This window comes from Globicephala melas, chromosome 1 (assembly GCF_963455315.2).
Source record: "Globicephala melas chromosome 1, mGloMel1.2, whole genome shotgun sequence".
NCBI classification, from domain to species: domain Eukaryota; kingdom Metazoa; phylum Chordata; class Mammalia; order Artiodactyla; family Delphinidae; genus Globicephala; species Globicephala melas.
The window spans coordinates 55,767,940-55,795,574 of record NC_083314.1 but is presented as its reverse complement, the minus strand read 5'-3'; the positions used below and the strand labels follow the sequence as shown (position 1 = coordinate 55,795,574).

Sequence of the window (27,635 nt, the reverse complement as noted above, 5' to 3'; positions counted from 1 at the left end):
TATTACTTTTGAAGTAGATCTGAGGAACGAGTGCCATGATAGCTGTGAAATTTGAGTTGACTCAAATATTTGGGGTATGTGGAAATGCTGTTATTAAATGTACTTAGGGAGGTACTAAAGTTGTAGCATTCCTTTAGCAAACATGAATATTTAAGATATTTTATTTGTTCTTTGGTTTATGTTTCCTACATGCACATGACTTGATTCTTCTATCATTCGAGATATCAGTATTCATGGGAATGACCCATGCATTTATCTAGCCTGCATTTCCTTGACCTCCTAAATTCTTGGGACTTTTACCTTCACTCACTTCAAAAATTCATTCCTACTATCACTCAGAAAATCTCTCTCTGAAATCGTTTTAAGTCCTGATACCTTGTTTTCTGACCATAACCTCTTGAATGCCCATTCCAGCTGTTCTTTGACCTAATCATAATCAACACACTTTTGTCTCTTGTGTTTTTACAGTTTACTCCTGCAACCACTTTAACCATTTTCTAGCCACCACTCACTGAACTCCCGAGTTTGTCCGTGGCATTTACCCATTCTAGATTAAGGCAGGCATTTATATTCTGTAATTTGGGCTGTTGATTACTGCTGGATAAAACCAGCCACAGGGAATTCATGCTACTGTATTCAGAGTCTTTAATATCATTTGGGCCAACAGTGTCATCCAACAGTATTTCTATGAGTCCCTAATCAATGCTTACTCATTCCCCACAGTAGCTATTTCACATCCTTACCCATTCTTCTCATAATCCTCTTAACACTCCTTTCAGTGGCAGCAAGTGACCTGCTCCCCCAAATCCCAGCTTCACAGAAAAAAGAGGCCATCAGGTATGAACTTCCTCAAGCTCCTGACACCTCCTTACCCAAAAATAGATGTGTCTGCTTCCACACTATGTTTCCTCCCACGCCCTTACTCTGACCTCTTATGGTGAGGCCCTCTCCCTTTTGTCTAAGATCCATTCTTCTGTATTTTGTTTCTAAATACCCCCACTTTTCAAGAATTTTGCTCCATCATTTATTCTCTCCCTCTTTACATATATTTTAAAACTTCTCCCTCCTTCTGGTTCTTTGCATCAATATATAATCATTTTCCAGTTATTACTCTCTTTAAACAGACATAGGTTTATGTCTCTTTTCACAGCCAAGCTTCTTTCTAGAAATACTGCATACTCTCTCTCTCTTCACCTTCATTGACCACTGCCATTGAATACCTCAGGATTTTACTGAAAGTTTAGGGATAATGAAGGAGACCATAAAGGTTTGGCCATTCATTATTTTCTCACTGGCTGTTTCTCTCCTTAAATCACAACCTGCCACCACCAGTTTTAATCAGTCTCTGTTTCTTTTCCTTTCTAATTCTCTTTCTTGCCCTAAAACTTTCTCCCTTTGAAATTACTGTTACTTTATTATACTGAGTAGTTTAGTTCTCTTTGTTACGATCTTGCTGCCTCTAGAACAGAGGTTAAAAAACAAAATCCTCGTATATCTTATAGGTGGTTCATATAAGTGCATGGCATAGTTTCACATAAGAGAGAGTGGTGGGGTCTGTGGTGAACTAAGATTCCAAGCCCTCCTAATGATATTCAAATTCTATTTAAATTTCAAAACAAACCAAAAAATACTGCAGACGAAGTACATCTAATGGTCTTTATCATCCCAAGGGGCCCTCACCTTGCGTTTTATAATTAAAAGGCCCAAATAGATGTTTTCTTAAAAGCACCATCTGTCTCTGAAATAAACATTGCCCTTTCCCACAGAATGTGAAAGAATAATTGAAAAAATTTTAATAGCAGCTTTTTCCTTCCAATTATATGTACAAATTCAAATGTAGTAATTAGTTTTTTGTTTTTTGGTGTTTTTTTGGCTATGTTGGGTCTTCGTTGTGGCACGCCGGCTCCTCTCTAGTTGTGGCATGCAGGTTTTCTCTCTACTTGTGGTGTGCGTGCTCCAGGGCATGTGGGCTCTGTAGGTTGCAGTCCCCAGCCTCTCTTGTTGAGGCGTGAGAGCTCAGTAGTTGTGGCGCGTGGGCTTAGTTGCGCTGCGGCATGTGGAATCTTTTTCCCCGACCAGGGATCGAACCTGGGTCCCCTGCATTGGAAGGCAGATTCTTTACCACTGGACCAACTGTAGGGAAGTCCCTACCGTTTCTTAAAATGATTTCATACATAATGTCTGATTTTTTTAGATTTATTGACATTTTGGTAAATGTGAATCCTTCTTGTTTTATTTCATTTTGTATGTTTGACAAGACTTCGCTCTTACTTTTTTTCTTTCCTTTATAGCTACATTTTGAATCATTACTTTCTCCATGTTGTTATTTCCTTTCAACTTAGGTCAACATAGTCTCTTTGTAAAAACCAACAGTTTCCGCTAATAAAGAAATTTTATTTATTAGTCAAATTTATTAGCCAGTTATTAGTCAAACTTTAATTTGTGTTAAAATAACCTGCTTGCTAAATGCAGACTCTGTAACTACACCCCCAGAGATATTGATTCTCTAGCCCCCCTTAAGAATCTGCGCTTTTACCAAGCATCCCTGCATAGCTGGTGTTAGAGAAACAGTATTTTAAAACTTAATGTAACAGCCTAACAGGAATTGGGCAATCAGCCATGAAGAAAGAGTATCTAGTCTTCTAACAACATTTTTACTTCATTTGAAAGAAAAGGCACAAATTCAAACCATAATTCTAAATCTATCAGTACCATATTTAGAAAATCTGATAATAATGGAGCAAGAACCTCTATATACAGGAATAGTTGGCCAGTCAAAGCAAGGGCAATTTTTTCTGTATTAATGTTGTTTAGTAAATTTAGAACATGTGGCTAATTTTACTGTTTCACATTTGTGTGTGTGTGTGTGTGGTACGCGGGCCTCTCACTGTTGTGGCCTCTCCCGTTGCGGAGCACACGCTCCAGACACGCAGGCTCAGCAGCCATGGCTCACGGGCCTAGCCACTCCGCGGCATGTGGGATCTTCCCGGACCGGGGCACGAACCCGCATCTCCTGCATCGGCAGGCAGACTCTCAACCACTGCGCCACCAGGGAAGCCCTGTTTCACATTTTAACTACTGTGTTTTTGGTATCAGAAAGTTTGGGGCTGAAAGTAACAAAGTTTCTTGACTCAAACTGGCTTAATCGATATGGACATCTTTTATTTACATAACGAGAAGGCCATAGGTAGTATGAGCTCCAGGGCTGGTCGATGCACAGCCTGATAGTATCTCCTTCGACCCAAGTTCTCTCTGCGTCTCCAGTGTAGCCTCTTCACTATCAGCTTCATCCTGACCTAAAATTGCAAGAGAATTTGGGATTCATCCTTAAAGCTGGGGACATGGTCAGCTTCCCCTGAAGTACATGGCTGGTAGAACGAAATAAGATTTTGTTAAGGTTTGAGAGAGTTGATGGTAAAATATGCCATTAATAGACTTTATCTTGAAGTTATGTTTTTCATAAGCACTTAATGAATACAAAATCTGCTAAACTGATTGGCAGATTTTATACCCTTTTGGTTTTAGAAAGACTGATTCTTTCCTAGAATTAGCAGTCCTTCCCCCCCCCCTTTTTCTTTAACATCTTTATTGGAGTATAATTGCTTTACAATGGTGTGTTAGTTTCTGCTTTATAACAAAGTGAATCAGCTATACATATACATATATCCCCATATCTCCTCCCTCTTGGTGCTGGGAAAACTGGACAGCTACATGTAAAAGAATGAAATTAGAACACTCCCTAACACCATACACAAAAATAAACTCCAAATGGATTAAAGACCTAAATGTAAGGCCAGACACTATAAAACTCTTAGAGGAAAACATAGGCAGAACACTCTATGACATAAATCACAGCAAGATCCTTTTTGACCCACCTCCTAGAGAAATGGGAATAAAAACAAAAATAAACAAATGGGACCTAATGAAACTTAAAAGCTTTTGCATAGCAAAGGAAAACGTAAACAAGACAAAAAGACAACCCTCAGAATGGGAAAAAATATTGGCAAATGAAGCAATTGGCAGTCCTTTTGTGGGAGAAGGCAAAAGCTCTATTTGGTCTCCTTAGTTTGTTAACTGTGGATAGAGTCCAGAATAATCCTTCCACTTAGCTCCTTCAGCCTTAAAACATATGTAAATTAATCTTGAAAATTAAGTTAATAAAAATGTTATTTGAGTTCAATTTCTTTATGTATATATTATATATATATATATATATTTTTGTAATGTCATTAGTTCACTATTGGGATAGAAAAGCAAATAATTTGAGACCCTCTGGTTTCTCCAGATGAATTTTCACTTGGACAATCAGGCTTGCTCCCCCAAGCCTTTAATTAAAAGCTTTCCTAATCAAAAAAAAAACAAGAAAGCAAATGAACTTATTTACAAAATAGAAATTGACTCACAAACATAGAAAACAAACTTACAGTTACCAAAGCAGATAGTGGGGGGGGCGGTATAAATTAGGAGTTTAAGATTAACATATACACAGTATAAAATAGATGAACAATAAGGACATACTGTATAGCACAGGGACATATATTCAATATCTTGTAATAACCTATAATGGGAGATAATCTAAAAAAGAACATATATATATATATGTATACATATATGTATGTATAACTGAATCACTTTGCTCTGCACCTGAAACTAACAACATTGTAAATTAACCATACTTCAATTTTTAAAAAGTGGTTAAAAAAAATAGGTTTCCTAGGACTCTTTCCTCTTGCTGGGGAGCAGTTCACACTTTAGTTTACCACCCCACCCCTCAAATCATTAGAGTACTTAATCCATCAGACTCCAAACAAAGAATTTGTGAATATAGATGTGACAAGGTATGAACACAACCTATTTCTGGGACACTTATTATAACTTCCCCTCAAAGATGCCCAGAAAAATGTATGGGGATGTACGGGGCGGGGTGGGGGGGGGGAGGTAGAAAAAACGAACCATTTCTGCCAGTAGAACCCTTTGGATGTGATGAGACTGTTGGAGGATGTGGGCTTAGATTTTTTGAAAGTAAACATTTACAAAAACAAATAGCAGAACCACAGAAGAAATAACTTAATGTATAGAATTAAATATAACGTCTAGAATTAAATTGCTAGAAATAAATACAACTTCTCAGAAGATTTAAAATGAGGCACCCCTTATCGTCTCGGTGATCCTTGTTCTTGCTCCTTCTCATTCTCCTAAAAGAGCAGCATAGTCCAGCCATGTGGCAGCATGCTTGCCTTTTCTCCCTTCTAAGAACAACAACCACGTAAACCAGATTGCCAGGATCATTTCCGCTTCAAATCTAGTTGACCAAAACAGTTCAGGATAAAGCACTGACTTTGGAGTCAGAGGACCTACATTCAGACAAATCCCAACACTGTCATTTTCCTTGTGAGGTAAGTGTAATTATCCCCACAATTACAAATGATGAACTTGAGGATCAGAGACGTTAAGTAATTTGCCCAAGATTATACCTAATAAATGATGCAGCTAAGGTTTGAATCTATGTTTGCCTGGCTACAAACTGGGCATTCTTTCAAGAGAACCAGACAAGAAAGTTTGGAGGGTATAGTTTATTTTGGCAGGAAGAAAAGCTGAATTTATTTGACAGCTATTTAATGAGCACTGGATCCACGTGTTGAAGGATAGCATTGAGTAAAAGAGAACAGAGACCTTGTTTTTATGGAGCTTATGTTCTGGTTGGGAGAGAAAGCCAATACATGATATCAGGAGGTAATTATTCAAGAAGAAAAATTAAGCACAGTAAAGGGTATAGGGTAGTAGAAGTAAGAGATGCTGTTTCGTATAAGGTGGTCTGATAAGTTGACATTTGAACAGAGATCTGAAAGAAATAAGGGAATGAGCTCTGCAGATATTTGGGGAAGAACCTTTCAGGAAGGAGGATTAAGGCTCTGAAGCAAGAGAGGCCTTGGCGTGTCCCAGAAATAGCAAGGAAGTCTGTGTGACTAGAGAACCATGAGTGAGGGGAAAGTGGGAGACGAATTCAGAGAGTTAGCCAGGGGAGGAGTCATATAGAAGTTCGTAAACTCCATAGGCTTTGTTTTTTGCTACTGATATGAGTGTTTAAAGGATTTTGAGCAGAGGAAAGGTATAGTCTGACTTTTCTAAAGGATCAGTTTGGTTGTTTAGAGAAGAGAATATAAATCAGCAAAGGTGGAAGCAAGCAGACCACTTATGAGGCTATTATCATATAAAGAAGTGTGAGGATAGCCTGAATTAGGGTGGGACTAGTGGAAAGGTAGAGAAATGGTTGGATTCTAGGTATTATTTGGAGGTAGAATGACAGAATTTGCTGATGGATTGGGTTTGAGGGTATGTGGAAGGGAAGGGGCTCCAAGATTTTTGGCCTGGGACGTGCCTAGTGGCACAGTGGTTAAGAATCTGCCTGTCAATGCAGGGGACACAGGTTCGAGCCCTGGTCCAGGAAGATCCCACATGCTGCGGAGCAACTAAGCCTGCAAACCACAACTACTGAGACCGCGTGCCACAACTACTGAAGCCCACGTGCCTAGAGCCTGTGCTCCACAACAAAGAGTAGCCCCCGCTCGACACAACTAGTGGAAGCCTATGTGCTTTAGCCATTCACATATGGGTGATGGGAACCATGAGATTAAATGCACTTCCCCAAGAATGTGTATAGAGAGCAGAGAAAACAGAACTTTTGAGAATGACCACATTTAAGAGAATTCCTTCCAAGTTTGCAAACCAGACAGTTGATAAGAATAGAGAAATTACCAATTATTGAAAGTCAGAATCTATACAATCTAATACAATCATAAGTGTTTTTATTTGCATACTGTTTTTTTTAAAAAGTAGATATATAGAAATTAGCTTTCATATTGTACTTAGGTGAAATAAAAAATTGTTTATGTCTGAGTTCAACAGTACCATCTTTGTGTACATAATTAAGGTCACAACAAAAACTCTTTAATTTCAACATACAATGTCAGTATTATAATGGAAAATTTTTAAATGGTCTTGTCTTTAATGGTGTACCACTGTTAACCACGTGATGTATTATTTCAGCATCTACTACAAACAAGAGACCATTAAGTACTGTGGCTGAAAGCTTTTTTGCTTGTTTACATGGGTGGTAACAATTATCCTTTAACTCAGTTTTGCTCAGTTTTATGTTTCAGTTTTAAATTGTCAAGCATAAACAGTGCTGTTTCTACCAGATGTCAGGAATTATGAACAGTTTGTACTATAGAATACAGTTACCTGTAGGCTGAAGCCAAGCGTAGAAATATTGAATGTATAAGTACTTGGGAAAAACAGGTTGCTGCTGAAGAAAGGAAGAGCTAAGTGTAGTTTCTTCTTCCTAAAATGTCCTTTTATATTCTCCTCTCCTTCCCAGGGGATTCTGTCAACACTCTAGTGTTTTATTATACTGTAGGTCTTGTCAGTGCTACAGCTTTAGGGGTAGTAAACTGATACTGTCTCTTGCAGGCCAGTATTAGACTATCTCAGTACAGTCATAGATGATTAGTTTCTGAGACTCACATGAGTCACAAGACTGCTTAGTAAGTAGAGAATCAGAAACAGAAGTATAACGATCTGAACCATGTGTGTAGGATATTTCACCTAAGCTCTGGAAAAATGCAATGTAATATTCCTACTTCACACACAAAAAAATACATACCCTTGTAGTAACCTGATAGCTTATGCCAGGTCTATGTTCCAGTATAAACAAATAACTATAGATTTTGCCTTTCTGAACCACATTTTTTATCCTGGTTGCCCCCTTTCTGGCTATTCATGTGTCTCTCTCTCCTTCTAGATAATTAGGTTCCCTGATTACCTCTTTATATTTCTTTGAATTTTCCTCAGTCCATAGCAAAATGCTCTGTAAAATATAAGAACTAGTAAATATTTGTTAAAAGCATAGTTATCATCTTAACTGAGGGGCATAGATTCTCTTTTTTCTCCATGTTGATAGATACAGTGTGATGATTATGAAAATCCAAATATCTTAGTTCTAATTATTTGTCAATAATTTAAGTTTGTGGCATTTACCTAGTAAGTTAGCACCTGAATTTCTACATACAATATACATGTGAAATGCAGGAATTAGCTTCTAAAAATATTGCCATCTTCTCTTCTCTCTCCCACCCCCATCTCTGTAGGTGTACCAACATTCGACCAGGAGAGACTGGAATGGATGTAACAAGCCGCTGCACCCTTGGAGACCCCAACAAACTGCCAGAAGGGGTTCCCCAACCTGCCCGCATGCCCTATATCTCAGACAAGCACCCTCGACAAACCTTGGAGGTGATTAACCTTCTGAGAAAGCACCGGGAGCTGTGTGATGTGGTGCTAGTTGTGGGCGCTAAGAAGATATATGCCCATCGAGTCATTTTGTCAGCCTGTAGTCCCTACTTCCGAGCTATGTTTACAGGAGAATTGGCAGAGAGCCGTCAGACGGAAGTTGTGATCCGAGACATAGATGAGAGGGCTATGGAACTACTGATAGACTTTGCGTATACCTCCCAGATAACTGTGGAAGAGGGCAATGTTCAGACCCTTCTGCCAGCTGCTTGCCTCCTTCAGCTGGCAGAAATACAGGAAGCCTGTTGTGAATTCTTAAAGAGACAATTAGATCCTTCTAACTGCCTGGGCATTCGGGCTTTTGCTGACACACATTCATGTCGTGAGTTGCTAAGGATAGCAGACAAGTTCACGCAACATAACTTTCAAGAGGTGAGTTGTACTTGGTGATTTGATGCATTCACAATGTATTTGTCAGGAGAACAATATGGGTTCACCATTCTGCTAACACATACCTGTTTAGGTATTTACTGCTAATTCTAACTCATAATATCAAAGAAATGTTATAAATTCTAAGCCTGGTTTTTATTTTATAGGACAATTTTGTGTTCTTTTAGCAAAAACTAAAGTTTTCAGGGATTGATTTCCCTAGACATATTCATAAAAGGCTAATTTATAAGCCAGAATACAGTTTATTACTGATAGGATAGTTGGTATTGGTCGTTTTTATAAAGCACTTCCTTCCTGATTATATGATTGTTCAGCAGAATAAACTGTAGATTGTTTGAACTAATAATCAGAAAAATGAAATTGGATGTTATTAGAAGGATTTTTTTTATTAAACCTGTTATTTTTCATTTATTCATTCATTTAATAAGTATTTGTAAAGCTACTATACTTCAGCCACTGTGCTTGGGAACAGAGGCTACAGTAATGAACAAGATGCCTAGAGTGTCTGTTCTAGTGGAAATTATAATCTAGCAGGGAAGATAGACATTGAATTCATAATTACATAAATAAATAATTACAGTTAATGGGTGCTACAGAGAAGAAGCCCTGGATGACTTAACAGTGTATTACAGAGAGATTTAACTTTGGTTCTGGAACACTTCATACAAAATTCTGAAACATGAAGAAGCATAACAAGTTCAAGGAACTGAAGGAAACCCAGTGAGATCCAGAGGGCAAAAGGGAGGATGTAACATAATGATTTTATAGAAAGAATAGAGCCAGATCACAATGGAGCTAATAGACCATGTTAAGAATTTGAAATTTAATCTTAAGACCAATAGAAAACCATTAAAAGGGCTTCCCTGGTGGTGCAGTGGTTAAGAATCCACCTGCCAATGCAGGAGACATAGGTTCGAGCCCTGGTCTGGGAAGATCCCACATGCTGTGGAGCAACTAAGCCTGTGTGCCACAACTACTGAGCCTGTGCTCTAGAGCCCTGAGCCACAACTGCTGAAGCCTGCACGCCTAGAGCCCACTCTCTGCAACAAGAGAAGCCACAGCAGTGAGAAACCTGAACACCACATGAAGAGTAACCCCTGCTCGCCACAACTAGAGAAAGCCCACGCACAGCAATGAAGACCCAACATAGCCAAAAATAAATAAATAAATAAATTTATTTTAAAAAAGAAAAGAAAACCATTAAAGGGTTTTAAGCAAAGGAAAGACATGGTTCATTTTATTCTTTAATACCACTCTTCTGTCCAACAGGATAACTTCCAGTGGATCAAAGATTTAAAAAATACAAAGTGAAACCATGAAAATAGTAGCAGATGACATGAAGCAGTTCCTTTATAATCTTGAAATGAAGAAGGCCTTTCTAATTGACTAACCCAGAAAGCATAGAAGAAAATATTGATAGATTTGACTATATAAAAATTAAAAATTTCTGCATGGTAAAACAAAACAATATCAAGACAAAAATCAAAGACAAACTGGGGGCAAATATTTTCAATTCATATTACAGATGATATATCCTTAATACATTAAGAGCTCCTATTGGTCAATAACCTAGACCAGTGACCTAACAGAAAAATGGGCAGTAAACAAGAAGTTCAGATTGCCCTTCAACATGAAAATCTGCTCAAGTTTGTTCTTAATAACTTAAAAACGAATTAAAACTATACCAAAGTACTATTTTTTATGTATCAGATTACAAATTTGTAATCTATCAGATTGCAAGTATCCAGAAGTTTGATTACACACCCTGTTGACAAGACCATGGAGAAATAGCTACACTGCTAGTGTAAGTATAAATTGATATAACCCCTCTGGAAGGAAACTGGGCAGTATATCAAAATTACACACTTTTTGTTTATACTCTTTGACTCGGCAATCTCATTTCTGGGAATCTGTACTAGAAATGAAATGGACAGGGGAACAGTTTGAGGAGGTAAAATCATGGGTTCCATTTTAGATATATTCAGTTTGAGATGCCTGTGAGATAGCTAAACAGAGATACTGAGCAGCTCACTGTTTATATGCATCTGTATCTTAGAAAAGAAGTTAGGCTGAGATTAAAATTTAGGAGTCATCAACATAGTAATGAAGTCATAATAATTAAACTATGGCTTAACCCTTTTTAGGCAGGATATAACCCTGAAGCCATAAAAGAAAATTGATATATTTGATTGTATATAAATTTAAAACTTTTTAATATGTTATATAAATATAAAACTTTTTTACAAAAAGCACCGTAAACAAGGTTAAAAAAATCAATGCCAATGAGATCACATAGTAGGAAGAGAGAAGAGAAAAGCCCTAAAATTTTTCCAAATATTGAAGGATGATTAGCAAAAAAGCAACTGACAAAGGAAGCTGGGAATAACTAGCGTAGAGAAAGGAGGAAAACCAGCAACGTGGGGGTCATGAAATGCAAAGGAAGGGATTGGTTAAGGAGGATACACACACACACACACACACAAACACATACACACATACATATAGTTGGCCTTCCATATTTGCTGGTTCTGCATTCACAGATTCAACCAACTGTGGATCAAAAATATGAAAAATTCCATAAAATTCCCAAAGATAATGTTTGAATTTGTCAGGTGCTGGCAACTATTTACATAACATTTATATTGTATTAGGTATTATAAGTTAATCTAGAGATGATTTAAAGTATATGGGAGGATTGTGTAGATTATGCAAATACTGTGCCATTTTATATGAGTCTTGAGCATCCATGAATTTTGGTATCCTGGGGGCACAGGGGAGTGGGGTAGAGGGCAATCCTGGAACCAATCCTCCTCAGATACCAACGGATAACTATTTATGCTGGAACAGCCAGGTAGTTTCCAAAATTTAATATTAGAATCATTGGCTTTAAGAAATATTACAACAATACAAACAGTTTGGAACTAAAGAAGGAACAGATCAGTGGCACTGAGAAGGGTCCAGAAGTAGATGTTTCAAGTCAGTGGAGGAAAGTAAAATTGTTTAATATGTGTCTTTAGTAAAACTGGTGATTTGGGGAAAAAATAAACTCTTTAAACAGATGGAATTCCCAACTGATAAATAAATTAAACCTAAAAAATTAAATTCTAAAAGTACTAGAAGAAAGCAGTAGTAGGCTGGGGGTAAAAATGGCCGTTCTAAGCAGGATATAACCCAGAAGCCATATAGAAAGATTGATAAATTTGATTGCATAAAAATTAAATATTGTTCAACCAAAAAAGTACCATAAACTAAATTAAGTAATGCCAAACTCAGAAAACCTATTTTGCGCATATGTGTCAGAAAAAACACTAATTCCCATAAGACTCATACAAATTCAATGAGAAAAACCATAAAAAATACATTAGAAAAATAGGCAAAGGATATGAATAAGCGATGTGTAAAAAAGATATTCAGGTATAAAATAAACATATGAAAGGATACTCACCATTACACATAACTAAAGAAACATACATCAAAACATTTCTTAACCTATCAGATTGGAAAGATAATTTTTAAACTTTATTTGAAAAAATTCAAATGTATAAAAATTGTAGGAAAAAGAAAACTTTCATGTTCTCTTTACCAAGATTCACCAGTTGTTAACATTTTGCCACATTTTCTTTATCATTTTGTCCTTATTATATAAATATTTTTCTTTCAACAATTTGAGAGTATACTGCATACATCATATTCCTTTACTCCTGAATGCTTCAATGTGTATAATCCCTTATTGGTCATATCATTTGCAAATATTTTCTCCCATTCAGTATGTTGTCTTTTTGTTTTGCTGATGGTTTCCTTTGCCATGCAAAGGCTTTTAAGTGTAATTAGGTCCCATGTGTTTATTTTTGCTTTTATTTCCTTTACTTTAGGAGACGCATGCAAAACAATATTGCTGCGATTGTGTCAAAGAGTGTTCTGCCTGTGTTTTCCTCTAGGAGTTTCATAGTATCTGGTCTTACATTTAGGTCTTTAATCATTTTGAGGGGTTTTTAAAAATTTTTTTTCAAAAGCAGCCAGTTTAATTCATAGTAGTATTCATAGAACTTTTGTGGGGGCGTTGTTTATTTTTTAAATTTTTATTGAAATATAGTTGACTTACAATGTTGTGTTTCAGATGTACAGTAAAATGATTCAGTTATTCTTTTTTACATTCTCTTCCATTGTAAGTTATTACAAGATATTGAGTATAGTTTCCTGTGCTAGACAGTAGGTCCTTGTTGGTTATCTATTTTATATATAGTAGTATGTATATTTGAATCCCAGACTCGTAATTCTTTTGAGTTTGTTTTTCTATATGGTGTTAGAGAATGTTCTAATTCTCTTTTATGTAGCTGTCCAGTCTTCCCAGCACCACTTATTGAAGAGACTGTCTTTTCTCCATTGTATATTCTTGCCTCCTTTGTTGTAGATTAATTGACTATAAGGGCGTGGGTTTATATCTGGCTTTTCTGTCCTGTCCCATTGATATATGTGTCTTTTTGTGCAAGTATCATACTGTTTTGATTACTGTAGCTCTGTAGGATAATCTGAAGTTAGGGAGCATGATTCCTCCAGCTCTGTTCTTTTTTCTCCAGATTGTTTTGGCTATTCGGGGTCTCTTGTGTTCCCATACAAATTTTTTAATTATTTGTTCTAGTTCTGTGAAAAATGCCATTGGTCATTTGATAGGGGTCGCATTGACTCTGTAGATTACCTTGGGTAGTGCGGTAATTTTAACAATATTGATTCTTCCAGTCCAAGAACACAGTATATCTTTCCATCTGTTCGTGTTGTGTTCAGTTTCTTTCATCAGCGTCTTACAGTTTTCAGAGTACAGGTCTTTTGCCTTCTCAGGTAGGTTTATTACTAGGTATTTTATTCTTTTCAATGTGATGATAAATGGGATTGTTTCCTTAATTCCTCCTTCTGATACTTCATATTAGTGGACAGAAATGCAACAGATTTTTGTATATTAATTTTGTACCTGCAACTTTACCAAATTCTTTGATGAGTTCTAGTAGTTTTCTGGAGGCATCTTTAGGATTTTCTATGTATAGTATCATGTCACCTGCAAACAATGACAGTTTTACTTCTTCTTTTCCAATTTGGGTTCCATTTATTTCTTTTTCTTCTCCGATTTCTGTGGCAAGGACTTCCAAAACTATGTTGAATAAAAGTGGTGAGAGACTTGGTGGCACAGTGGTTAAGAATCTGCCTGCCACTGCAGGGGACACGGTTTGATCCCTGGTCCAGGAAGATCCCACATGCCACAGAGCAACTAAGCCCACTACTAAGCAACTAAGTTGCACCACAACTACTGAGCCTGCGCTCTAGAGCCCACGTGCCACAACTACTGAAGCCCGCGTGCCTACAGCCCATGCTCCGCAACAAGAGAAGGCACTGCAATGAGAAGCCTGTGCACCGCAATGAAGAGTAGCTGCTGCTCGCCACAACTAGAGAAAAGCCCATGCAGCAATGAAGACCCAACGCAGCCAAAAAAAAAAATTAAAAAAAAAAGTGGTGAGAGAGGGCATCCTTGTCTTGTTCCTGATTTTAGAGGAAACACTTTCAGCTTTTCACCATTGAGGGTGTTGTTAGCTGTGGGTTTCTCATATATGTAGTCTTTATTATACTGACGTATGTTCCCTCTATGCCCACTTTCTGGAGAGTTTTTATTTTATCATAAATCGATGTTGAATTTTATCAAAAGCTTTTTCTGCATCTTTTGAGATGATCGTATGGCTTTTATTCTTCAGTTTGTTAACATGGTGTATCACATTAATTTGCACATATTTAAAAATCCTTGCATCCCTAGGATAAATCTCACTTGATCATGGTGTATGATCGTTTTAATGTACTGTTGGATTCAGTTCGCTAGTATTATTTTGTTGAGGATTTTTGCATCTGTGTTCATCATGATATTGGCCTGTAATTTTCTTTTTGTGTGTGATATCTTTGTCTGGTTTTGGTGTCAGGCATCAGCCATCAGGTATGATGGCTTCATAGAAGAGTTTAGAAGTGTTCTTTCCTCTGCAATTTTTTGGAATAGGATAGGTGTTAAGTCATCTCTAAATGTTTGGTAGAATTCACCTGTGAAGCTCTTTGGTCCTGGACTTTTGTTTGTTGGGAGTTTTAAAATTACTTATTCAATTTCAGTACTGTTTCAATTTCTGTTTCTTCCTGGTTCAGTCTTGGGAGATTGTACTTTACTAAGAATTTGTCCATTTCTTCTAGGTTGTGCATTTTATTGGCATAGAGTCGTTCATAGTGGTCTCCATGATCCTTTGTATTTCTGTGGTGTCAGCTGTAACTTCTCCTTTTTCATTTCTGATTTTATTGACTTGGGCCCTCTCCCTTTTTTTCTTATTCTCTCTCTCTCTCTTTTTTAATTGAAGTGTAGTTGATTAACAATGTTGTATTAGTTTCTGGTGTACAGCAAAGTGATTCAGTCTATGTATATATCAATTTTATATATCTGTATATTCAGTTCTTTATGAGATTCCCTTTCATTTTGGTTATTACAAGATACTGAATATAGTTCCCTGTGCTATACCATAGCACCTTGTTGTTTATCTAGTTTATATATAGTAGGGTATATCTGTTAATCCCAAACTCCTAATTTATCCCTTCCCCATCCTTTCCACTTTGGTAACCATAAATTTGTTTCCTATGTCTGTGAGTCTGTTTCTGTTTTGTAAATAAGTTCATTTGTATCATTTTTTTAGACTCCACATATAAGTGATATCATATAATATTTGTCTTTGTCTGGCTTACTTCACTTAGTATGATAATCTCTAGATGCACCCATGTTACTGCAAATGGCATTATTTTGTTCGTTTTTATGGCTGAGTAATATTCCATTATATATAATGGAATATATATAATATAGGGTATACATACATATTATATATATACACCACATCTTCTTTATCCATTCATCTGTTGATGGACACTTAGGTTGCTTCCATGTCTTGGCTATTGTAAATAGTGCAGCTCTGAACATAGGGGTGCATGTGTCTTTTTGAATTAGAGTTTCTGTCTTTTCTGGATATATGCCCAGGAGTAGGATTGCTGGATCGTATGGTAACTCTATTTTTAGTTTATTAAGGAACCTCCATACTCTCCATAGTGGCTGCATCAGTTTACATTCCCACCAACAATGTAGGAGGGTTCCCTTTTCTCCACATCCTCTCCAGCATTTATTATTTGTAGACCTTTTAATGATGGCCATTCTGACCATTGTTATGATACCTCATTGTAGTTTTGGTTTGCATTTCTCATTAGCAGTGTGGATATCTTTTCATGTGCCTGTTGGCCATCTGTATGTCTTTGTTGGAGAAATATTTATTTAGGTCTTCGGCCTACTTTTTTTTTTTCTTCTTTTTGCGGTACACGGGCCTCTCACTGCTGTGGCCTCTCCCGTTGCGAAGCACAGGCTCCGATGCGCAGGCTCAGCGGCCATGGCTCAGGGCCCAGCCGCCCCGCGGCATGTGGGATCTTCCTGGACCGGGGCACGAACCCGTGTCCCCTGCATCAGCAGGCGGACTCTCAACCACTGTGCCACCAGGGAAGCCCTGCCTACTTTTTGATCGGGTTGTTTGTTTTTTTGATATTGACCTGTATAAGCCGTTTGTATATTTTGGAAATTAAGCCCTTGCCAGTTGCATCATTTGCAAATATTTTCTCCCATTCTGTAGGTTGTCTTTCTGTTTTGTTTATGGTCTCCTTTGCTGTGCAAAAGCTTGGAAGTTTGATTAGGTCAAATTTGTTTATTTTTGTTTTTATTTCTATTGCCTTGGGAGACTGACCTAAAAAAATATTTGTACGATTTATATCAGAGAGTGTTTTGCCTATAATCTCTTCTAGGAGTTTTATGGTGTCATGTCTTATGTTTAAGTCTTTAAGCCATTTTGAATTTATTTTTGTGTATGGTGTGAGGGTGTGTTCTAACTTCACTGATTTACTTGTGGGTGTCCAACTTTTCCAACACCACTTGCTGAAGAGACTCTCTTTTTCCCATTGTATATTTTTGCCTCCTTTGTCGAAGATTAATTGACCATAGCTGTGCGGGTTTATTTCTAGACCCTCTGTTCTGTTCCATTCTGTTCCATATGTCTGTTTTTGTGCCAATAACAATATAGTTTTGGTATATTGTTATATATATTGGTATATATAGTTTTGGTATATTGGTATATATACCAATGTAGTTTTTCTGAAGTCTGGGAGGGTTATGCCTCCAACTTTGCTCTTTTCCTCAGGATTGCTTTGGCAGTTCTAGATCCTCTGTACTTCCTTATATTTATATATTTTATGATTATTTTTTCTAGTTTTGTGGAAAATGCCATTGGTATTTTGATAGGGATCACATTAAAGCTGTAGCTTCCATTGGGTAGTATGGCCATTTTAACAATATTAATTCTTCCAAGAGCATGGGATATCTTTCCATTTCTTTGAACCATCTTCAGTTTCCTTTATTAATGTTTTATACTTCTCAGCATGTAAGTCTTTCATCTCGTTGGTCAGGTTTATTTCTAAATATTTTATTATTTTTTTGATGTTATTTTCAAAGGGATTTTTTTTAACTTTTTTTTCTGATATTTCATTGTTAGTATAAAGAAATGCAAGATTTCTGTATGTTAATCCTGTATCCTGCTACCTTGCTGAATTCGTTTATCAGTTCTAGTAGTTTTTGTGTGGAGTCTTTAGGTTTTTGTATATATAGTATCATGTCATCTGCATATAATGACAATTTTACCTCTTCCCTTCTGATTGGGATACCTTTTATTTCTTTTTCTTGTCTGGTTGCTGTGGCTAGGACTTCCAATACTATGTTGAATAAAAGTGTCAAGAGTGGGCATCCTTATCTTGTTCCAGATTTTAGCAGGAAGGCTTTCAGCTTTTCAGTGTTGAGAATTATGTTGGCTGTGAGTTTTTCATAAATAGCTTTTATTATGCTGAGATATGTTCCCTCTGCACTCACTTTGGTGAGAGTTTTTATCATGAATGGGCGTTGAATTTTGTCAAATAGTTTTTCTGCATCTACTGAGATGATCATGTGGTTTTCTTCTTTTGTTGATCTGGTGTATCACATTGATTGATTTGCTGAACCACTCTTATGACCCTGGGATGAATCTAACTTCATCATGATGTATGACCCTTTTTATGTGTTGTTGGATTTGGTTTGCTAATGTTTTGTTGAAGATTTTGGCATCTATATTCGTCAAAGATACTGGCCTGTAATTTTCTTTTTTGGTAGTGTCTTTGTCTAGTTTTGGTATAAAGGTGATGACAGCTTCATAGAATGACTTTGGGAATGTTCTGTCCCCCTTAATCTTCTGGAAGAGTTTAAGAAGGATTGTTATAAGTTCTTTTCATGTTTGGTAGAATTCCCCAGAGAAGCCATCCAGTCCTGGACTTTTGTCTGCAGGGAATTTTTGGTTTGGGGCTTTTTTTTCCTTTTGTTTTGTTTTTAAATTACAGCTTCTATTTAAATTCCAGTGATTGGTCTGTTCAAATCATCTATTTCTTCTTTTTTTTAATTAATTAATTAATTAATTTCTTTTTGGCTGCATTGGGTCTTTGTTGCTGCACACGGGCTTCTCATTGCAGTGGCTTCTCTTGTTGCAGAGCACAAGCTCTAGGCGCACGGGCTTCAGTAGTTGTGGCACATGGGCTCAGTAGTTGTGGCTTGTGGGCTCTAGAGCGCAGGCTCAGTAGTTGTGGTGCACGGGCTTAGTTGCTCTGCAGCATGTGGGATCTTTCTGGACCAGGGCTCGAACCCGTGTCCCCTGCATTGGCAGGCTGATTCTTAACCACTGCACTACCAGGGAAGCCACATCTATTTCTTTTTGATTCAGTTTTGGTGGGCTGTATGTTTCTAGAAAGTTGGCCATTTCCTCTAGGTTGCCCAATTTGTTGGCATATAATTGTTCATATTTTTTCTTATGATTTTTTGTATTTCTGCAACGTCAGTTGTTATTTTTCCCTTTCATTTCTTATTTTGTTCATTTAGGACCTCTTTCTTTTCTTCTTGGTGAGCCTGGCCAGAGGTTTATTGATTTTGTTTATCCTTTCAAAAAAACAGCTTTTAGTTTTATTCGTTTTTTCTGTTGTTTTTTTTTAAATCTCTCTTTTATTTATTTCCTCTCTGATCTTTATTGTTTCCTTCCTTCAGCTGACTTTAGGTTTTGCTTGTTCTTCTTTTCTAATTCTTTTAGGTGGTAGGTTAGGTTTTTTATTTGAGATTTTTCTTATTTTTGAGGAAGGCCTGTATTGCTATGAACTTCCCTCTTAGGACTGCTTTTGCTGCCTCCATAGATTTTGTATGGTTGTGTTTTCATTGTCATTTGTGTCAAGATATTTTTTAATTTCCTTTTTTATTTCATTGTTGACTCATTGGTTTTTTAGTAGCATGTTTTTTTGTCTCCATATAATCTTTTTTTTTTTTTCAGTTCTCATTCTGTGGTTGATTTCTAGCTTCATACTGTGTGGTCAGAAAAGAGCCTTGAAATAATTTCTATACTCTTAAATTTGTTAAGAGTTGTTTTGGGGCTTCCCTGGTGGCGCAGTGGTTGAGAGTCCGCCTGCCAATGCAGGGGACACGGGTTCGTGCCCCGGTCTGGGAAGATCCCACATGCCGTGGAGCGCCTGGGCCCGTGAGCCATGGCCACTGAACCTGTGCATCCGGAGCCTGTGCTCCACAACAGGTGAGGCCACAACAGTGAGAGGCCCCCGTATCAAAAAAAAAAAAGAAAAAAAAAAAGAGTTGTTTTGTTTCCTAGTATGTGGTCTTTCCTAGAGAATGTCCCATGTGTGCTTGAAAACAATGTGTATTCTGGGTTTTTTTTGGATGTAATATCTTGAAGATATTAATTAAATCTAACTGTTCTATTGTGTCATGTAGGGTCTCCACTGCCTTATTGATTTTCTGTCTGGAAGATCTGTCCATTGATGTCAGTGAGATGTTAAAGTCTCCTACTTTTGTATTCCCATCATTTTCTCCCTTTATGTCTGTATTTGTTTTATGTATTTAGGTGCTCATATATTGGGGACATATATATTAACGAGTATAACATCCTCTTCTTGTATTGATCCTTTTATCATTATATGATGTTCTTCTTTATCTTTCTTTATGGCCTTTGTTTTAAAGTCTATTTTGTCTGATATGAGTATTGCTACCCCTGCTTTCTTGTCATTTCCATTTGCCTGAAGTATCTTTTTCCATGTGTGTGTCCTTCACCCTAAAGTGAGTCTCTTATAGGCAGCATATTGTAGGCTCTCATGTTATTATCCAATCTGCCACTCCTTGTCTTTTGATTGGAGCATTTAGTCCATGACATTTGGGGTAATTACTGATATATATGTATTTATTGCCCTTTTAAAGCTTATTTTCCAGTTGATTTTATATTTCTTCTCTATTCCTTTCTTTTTCTTTTCCTTTCATGTGTGATGGTTTTCTTTTCTATTATGCTTGAGTTCTCTTCTTTTTCCTTTTTTGGAATCTATTGTATGTTTTTGATTTGTGGGTACCCTGGTTTTCAAGTATGCTAACCCATTACTAGATCTACTTGCTTTAGACTGGTAATCACATAATCTCAAACACAGTCTAAAAAAAACTCTACATTTTCTTACTTCCCTCCCCTACATTTTATCATTTTGATGTCCTATTTTACATCTTCATGTTTATCCTTTTGCTGTTTATTGTAATTGTAATTGCTTTCACAAAATATTTTGATTTTTTTAAAATAACCTCTGTACTGGTAAGTGATCTACAATCCTTTTATATATTTGCTTTTCCTATTGTGATTTTTTCTTTCCTATAGATTCTTATTTCTTTTCTATTTGGAGAAGACCTTTCAATATGTCTTTTAGGAAAGGTTTAGTATTGCTGTATCCTTTTAGTTTTTGCTTGTCTGAGAAATTCTTTATCTCTCCTTCTATTCTAAATGATAATCTTTCTGGGTAGATTTTCCTAGGTTGAAGGTTTTTCCCTTTCATGACTTAGAATATATCTTGCCGCTCCCTTCCACCATGCAGCATTTCTGTAGAGAATTCAGCTGATAGCCTTATGGGGATTCCCTTGTAACTGACTTTTTGTTTTTCTATATCCGTAACTTTTGCCATTTTAGTTATAATATGTCTTAGTGTAGGTCTGTTTGGGTTCCTCTTGTTTGGGACCCTCTGTGCTTCCTGTACCTGGATATCTATTTCTTTCTTTAGGTTTGGGAAGCTTTCAGCCATAATTTCTCCAGAGAGATTTTTTTATCCCCTTTTCTCTTTCTTCTCCTTCTGGGATCCCTGTTATGCCTAGTTGGCATACTTTATATTATCCCATAGGTCTCGTATGTTGTTTTCATTTTTTTTTTCATTTGTCTTTCTGTCTGCTATTCTTATTCAGTGATTTCCATTATTCTGTCTTCCAGATCATTCATTCTTTCTTCTGTATTATTTAGTTTGCTATTTCTTATTGCTTTTAGCTCAATTTTCATCTCAGTATTTAAGCTAATTTTGATTGGTTCCTCTTCAAAGTTTCTTGTTACAGTGATCTTCATTTCTATCAACAGCCTTTCTTAATTCCTTCTGCATTTTTATTACCTCCTTTTTGAACTCAGAGTCTAGTAGACTGGAGAGATCTGTTTCATTGTTCTTTCGGGCATTTTCTCTTGTTCTTTTAATTGGGAGTAGTTCCTACCTCTTCATTTTACTTATATTTCTCTGACTATGAATTTAGGAGAAACAGTTATCTACTGTGGTCTTGAAAAGCTATTTTTGTACACAGGGAACATCCCTGTGTAGCCTGCATGAATCTAGTATTTTTGATGTGAGGGCTGTTTTTGATATGGATGCCTACCATGTCTTTCCTCAGGGAGTGCTCGTTGTTATGCCCTTGATTGGGGGTGTGACTGGTGTTGTGGTGACCAGAGCCTGCGCTGGATGTCACATCCCTGTTGGCGGCAGGGTCAGCTCCCCAATTGTTGGAGTAGAAGCCCCTAGAATCGGTTCTAAGCTGTGGTGTGAGATAAGCTGGACTGGAGCACTGTCGCTGGGAAAGGAGCTACTGAGTATTCCTGTGCAGGAGCTGTTCACCAAGACATTTACTCTTTGACATTGCCTGTCACCCCTTGTGCACATTCACAAAGTACAGTGTTGTTGGCACTGCCCTCAGCCCCACCTTAGCTGTGGGAACATGGGCAATCAAGTCCCTCAGGCGCTGTGTTCACAAAGCTGCCAGTGCAAATCCGCTGAAATTGCAACACCCAGACCTGCTGTAGTTGCACACCTTGACCCATCTGGGAGTGCTGGGAATCAGCCCATATCCCAGCCCTGCCTCCGCATGTGCACACCCACAAAGTCCACTGCTTCTAATGCCTGACCTGCCCCAGACAAGGGAGCAACAGTAATCCACTTGCATGTCCCACAGGCACTTTGCTCACAAAACTGCCAGCTGCATAAATTCACCAGAGTCATGCCCCTGCCGGCAATTGGATCAGATTTGAGCCCCACCTGTGTGTGGGCAACCCACCAACAGTGGGTTAGCAGCAGAGTTGTGTCTCTGATAGCAGCAGAGTTGTGTCCGTCATGAGCACGCTGAGAGTGAGGATGCTATGATGAGGCCATGCTCCTGCCTTTGTGTGCAAGTTGATAATGGAGCTCCTGTGACAGACCCGGGCTCTGTCCTGCCCACACCCCAAGTTGTGGCCCACACCACACTACATGACCTTCAGGCTGTCTCCACACAGCCAAACCAAGTCCTTTTCTCAGATCTTTCTGTTGAAGCCAAAGTTGCAGCACCCAGCCACTGTACACACCAGCAGGAGTGTGTCTTGGGCTGAGAAGTACACCAGGGTGTCCAGGACTCTCTGTGCTGGTCTTTCTCTAGCCTACCTGCCACAAGCCAGCCGCTGCACTCTCCTCTGAGCCTCTGAAGCTTCCTTTCTGTCCCAGCTGATCTCCCAGTAGGTAAAGGAGGTTCCAGGGTGAGCAAACCTTTCCCCTTTCACAGCTCCCTCCCAGGGGCACAGGTCCCATCTCAATTCCTTTTATTTATTTTCCTTTCCTCCTACCTGGTTACATGTTGATCTTTTCTTGCAGCTTTGGTTGTGCGAGATCGTCTGCTAGTGTTCAGTAGGTATTCTGTAATAACTGTTCCACATGTAATGTATTTTGATTAATTTGTGGGAAGAGATGAGCTGCATGTCCTTCTATTCCACCATTTGATCTCCCTTCCCTTTTTTTCTTGATGAGTCTGGCTAAAGGTTTATCAGTTTTGTTTATCTTTTCAAAGAACCAGATTTTAGTTTCATTGTTCTTTTCTATTTTTTTTTTACTCTCTAATTCATTTATTTGTGCTCTGATTTATGATCTCTTTCCTTCTACTAACTTTGGGTTTTGTTTGTTCTTCTTTCTCTAGTTCCTTTAGGTGTGAGGTTAGGTTGTTTATTTGAGATTTTTCTTGTTTCCTGAGGTAAGCTTGTATTGCTGTAAATTTCCCTCTTAGAACTGTTTATGCTGTGTCCCATAGGTTTTGGATCTTTCTGTTTTCATTTCTCTCTAGGTATATTTTAATTTCCTCTATGATTTATTTCTTCAGTGATCCATTGGTTGTTTAGTAGCATATTGTTTAGCCTCCATGTGTTTGTGTTTTTTGCAGTTTTTTTTCTTGTAATTGATTTCTAGTCTCATAGTGTTGTGGTCACAAAAGATGCATGACATGATTTCACTTTTCTTAAATTTACTGAAGCTTGTTTTGTGGCCTAGCATGTGATCTACCCTGGAAAATGTTCCATGTGCACTTGAAAAGAATGTGTTTTTTGCTGCTTTCAGATAGAATGCTCTTTATATATCAGTGAAATACATTTGGTCTAATGTGTTATTTAAGGCCTATGTTTCTTTGTTGATTTTCTATCTGGATCATCTGCCCATTGTTTTAAGTGGGGTGTTAAAGTCCCCTACTATTATTGTGTTACTGTCGATTTCTCCTTTTATGTCTGTTAATATTCCACGTATATATTGGGGTGTATATATATTTACAATTGTTATATCTTCTTGGATTGATCCTTTGATCATTATATAGTGTCTGTCTTTGTCTCTTGTAACAGTCTTTATTTTAAAGTCTGTTTTGTCTGATATAAGTATTGCTATTCCATCTTTCTTTTATTTCCATTTGCATGGAATATTTTTTTCCATCCCCTCACTTTGATTCTATATGTGTCTCTTGATCTGAAGTGAGTCTCTTGTAGGCAGCACATACACAGGTCTTGTTTTTGTATCCATTCAGCCAGTCTATGTCTTTTGGTTGAGCCTTTAGCACATTTACACTTAAGATTATTATCAGTGTGTATGTTGCAATTGCCATTTTGTTAATTGTTTTGGATTTGTTTTTGTAGGTCTTTTTTTCCCCTTTCTTATTCTTTTGTTCTCTTCTATTGTGGATTCCTTTTTCTTTTTTGTGTGTATATCTATTATAGAATTTTGGTTTGCAGTTACCATGAGGATTTTGTATAGCAGTCTATATATAAACACGGTTGTTTTAACTTGCTGATCTCTTAATTTCATATGTATTCTAAATACCCTGAATTTGTACTATCCTCCCCTCACAGTTACTATTTTTGATGTCATATTTTACATCTAATTGTTTTGTGTATCCCTTAACTGCTTATTGTGGATACAGATGATTTTACTGCTTTGGTCTTTTTTTTTAAATAAATTTATTTATTTATTTTTGGCTGCATTGGGTCTTTGTTGCTGCGTGCAGGCTTTCTCTAGTTGCAGCCAGCAGGGACTACTCTTTGTTGAGGTGTGCAGGCTTCTCATTGTGATGGCTTCTCTTGTTGGAGTGCACGGGCTCTAGGGTGCGTGGGCTTCAATAGTTGTGGCACATCGGTTCATGGGCTCTAGAGTGCAGGCTCAGTAGTTGTGGTACACAGGCTTAGTTGATCCATGGCACATGGGATCTTCCCAGAGCAGGGGTTGAACCTGTGTCTGCTGCGTTGGCAGGTGGATTCTTAACCACTGAGCCATCAGGGAAGTCCCTGCTTTTGTCTTTTAACCTCCCTACTTGCTTTGTGTGTGGATGATTTCCTACCTTTACTGTATGTTTGCCTTTACCGGTGAGCTTTTTCATTTCATAATTTTCTTGTTTCTATTTGTGGCTTTTTCTTTTTCACCTAATGAAGTTCCTTTAACAACTTATTGACTGGAGACCTATTAATGCATCTTTTATTACCTGAACGTTATTGACCAGAGGCGTATCAATATGTTTTTAGAGAGTGATATAATTAACATCACCATGCGAAGTTGTTAGAGCTTAAAATTGATCAAGGGTTCATTTTACAACTTATGATTGTTTTTATTCACATTTTCCTTTGTTAGGTTTTTGTTCCAACCTTGTGTATGTTATAAACGCAAGTTCATTACCATAAAAAATGTTTAAATGACTCATCACAAAATTTGAATGAAGAATTTTTCAGTGAATTTTATGCAGATACTTTCTCCGACTGTCCAAATGACATATATGGTAGTGTGTTAGAAGATGATAGTTCCTCAGAATATAGTTCTGATTCAGACGATGTGAATATTAGACCAACAAAAAGACAAAAAAAACCTTAGTGATTGATTCTGATACAGAAAGTGAAAATGAAACTCATGGTTCTGGAAAATGCTCCTTTGCTTCTACAGAAGAGTGTACTGAAGACAACATTTCATGAAAATTAGAAGACTTTACAGGTGTGTCAGGTGTAACTGTTGAATGTAATATCCCGCAAAGTGTTAGTGAAATAACAGAACTAATTTTTGGTAACGACTTTTTCGAGTTGGTCACTTCTCAAACTTGTATCACCAACAGAATGAAAAATCATATAAAAAGTATGAGAAGGCTTTAAAATGGACTGATGTAATCAATAGTGACATGAAGAAGATTCTTGGATTAATAATTTTGATGGGACAAATAAGAAAGTCACACTGGAAAGAATATTGATCGACTGATCCCTTATGTGAAGTACATATCTTTCCAAAGATTATCATGAGAAGAAGGTTCGAACAAATGATGACATTTCTTCACTTTAATGATAAATCAGAAACTCCACTTCCTGCAGACAGAATTTCAAAAGTTAAACCTCTCTTGGATTATTTTCTACCAAAATTTCAGTCGATCTTTATACCCAAACAAGAGCTGTCACTTGATGAGGCAATGATAAAGTGGAGAGGACGACTCAGATTCAAAACGTATAATTCCAGAAAACGTACAAAATATGGAGTTTTGCTCAGGATGGTTAGCTAAAGTGAAACTGGGTATACATGCAAACTTGAAATTTAAACAGGTGAAGGAAAGAAACTGCAAGAAACAAAATTATCAGTCATACAACTTTATCTTGGTTCATGGCACCATATTTACCAAAACAATTATTACAACAGTGTGTCTACATCTGAAATATTGTTGAAAAATAAAACCAGAGTTTGTGGGACTATAAGAGAGAATCATGGTCTACCAAACCAATTAAAGGAGAAATTTTAAAAAGTCTACAGAGGGGAGAAATGACATTCTTATGGAAGGGAGAAGTGATTCTTCTTACATGGAAAGACAAGAGGCTAGTCCACATGGTGACAGCTATTCATGAAGACTCCACAGCATCTACAGGAAAGGAAGACAGGAGGACTGGCCATCAGATAACTAAGCCCACTTGTATACTAGAGTATAATAAATATATGAAAGGAGTTGATTGATCTGATCTATATCTGGCAAACTTCAGTATCCTCTGGAAAACTAGAAAACGGTATAAGAAAGTGGGTTTCTATTTGAGTAATTACAGTTTATTCAATGCGTTTAAAGTTTATTGTAGCCTTAATGCACAGAATAAAATGACTTACAAGCAATTTTTGTCAGCAGTAGCTAGAGAATGGGTAACTGAGCATTCTGATGAATGTAGTGGTAGTCCCACACCTGGTCCTTCTTGTGGCATTTCTAAAAGAGCCGCCTGCAAAGATCCACCTTGTCGACTATCAGGTAAAATAAAAGAACATATTCTAGAGATAATAATACCAACAGGACTAAAAAATAAATAAAAATGCCACCAGAAAGTGTAAGTCTGCTCTTCCAGGGGAAAGCACAGTGAAACACAGTATATTTGTAATAGATGTTCTTTTCCCCTGCACAGAGGTTCCTGCTATATTGCCCATCACACTCTAATGAAATATTAGAATGCTTTAGTAAGATATGTACAAAGTTTCAAATAAGTACATTAAGTGCAAAAAAAGTTGATATTTACTCAAATGCAGGTGTTTCAATATTCACTTATATAGCAAATCACTGGCCACAGGTGTTAGTTTCTGCAAAAATCCCCTGGTCAATAATGTGTCAACATTTGTTACAAAGCTAATTTGGTGGTGCTGAACTCTTAGATTTTGCTTGTCTTTAAAGCTTTTGATTTCTCCATCAAATCTGAATGAAAGCCTTGCTGGTGGAGTATTCTTGGTTGTAGGTTTTTCCTTTTCATCACTTTAAATATATTGTGCCACTCCCTTCTGGCCAGCAGAGTTTCTGCCGAAAAATCAGCTGATAGCCTTATGGGAGTTCCCTTGTATGTTATTTGTTGCTTTTCCCTTGTTGCTTTTAATATTCTCTCTTTATCTTTAATTTTCGTCACTTTGATTACAGTGTATCTTGGTGTGTTCCTCTTTGGGTTTATCCTGTGTGGGACTCTCTGAGCTTACTGAATTTGGGTGATGGTTTCCTTTCCCAGGTTAGGGAAGTTTTCAGCTAGCATGTCTTCAAATATATTCTCAGGCCCTTTCTTTCTCTCTCCTTCTTCAGGGACCTCTATAATGCAAATATTATTGCACTTGATGTTGTTCCAGAGATCTCTTAAATTGTCCTCATTTCTTTTCATTCTTTGTTCTTTTTTCTGTTCAACAGCAGT

General features: G+C 37.3%; 1 protein-coding gene across 11 annotated transcripts in view; it reads left to right on the top strand.

The window, feature by feature from the left end:
• Positions 1-27,635, top strand: part of KLHL20 (kelch like family member 20) — a 99,263-nt gene that overhangs the window by 28,221 nt on the left and 43,407 nt on the right. For all 11 annotated transcript variants that reach the window (XM_030875448.3, XM_060296238.2, XM_060296245.2 and 8 more), the window contains one exon: positions 8,148-8,721. In XM_030875448.3, the coding sequence (XP_030731308.1) occupies positions 8,148-8,721 (574 nt within the window). The remainder of the gene's footprint in view (positions 1-8,147; positions 8,722-27,635) is intronic.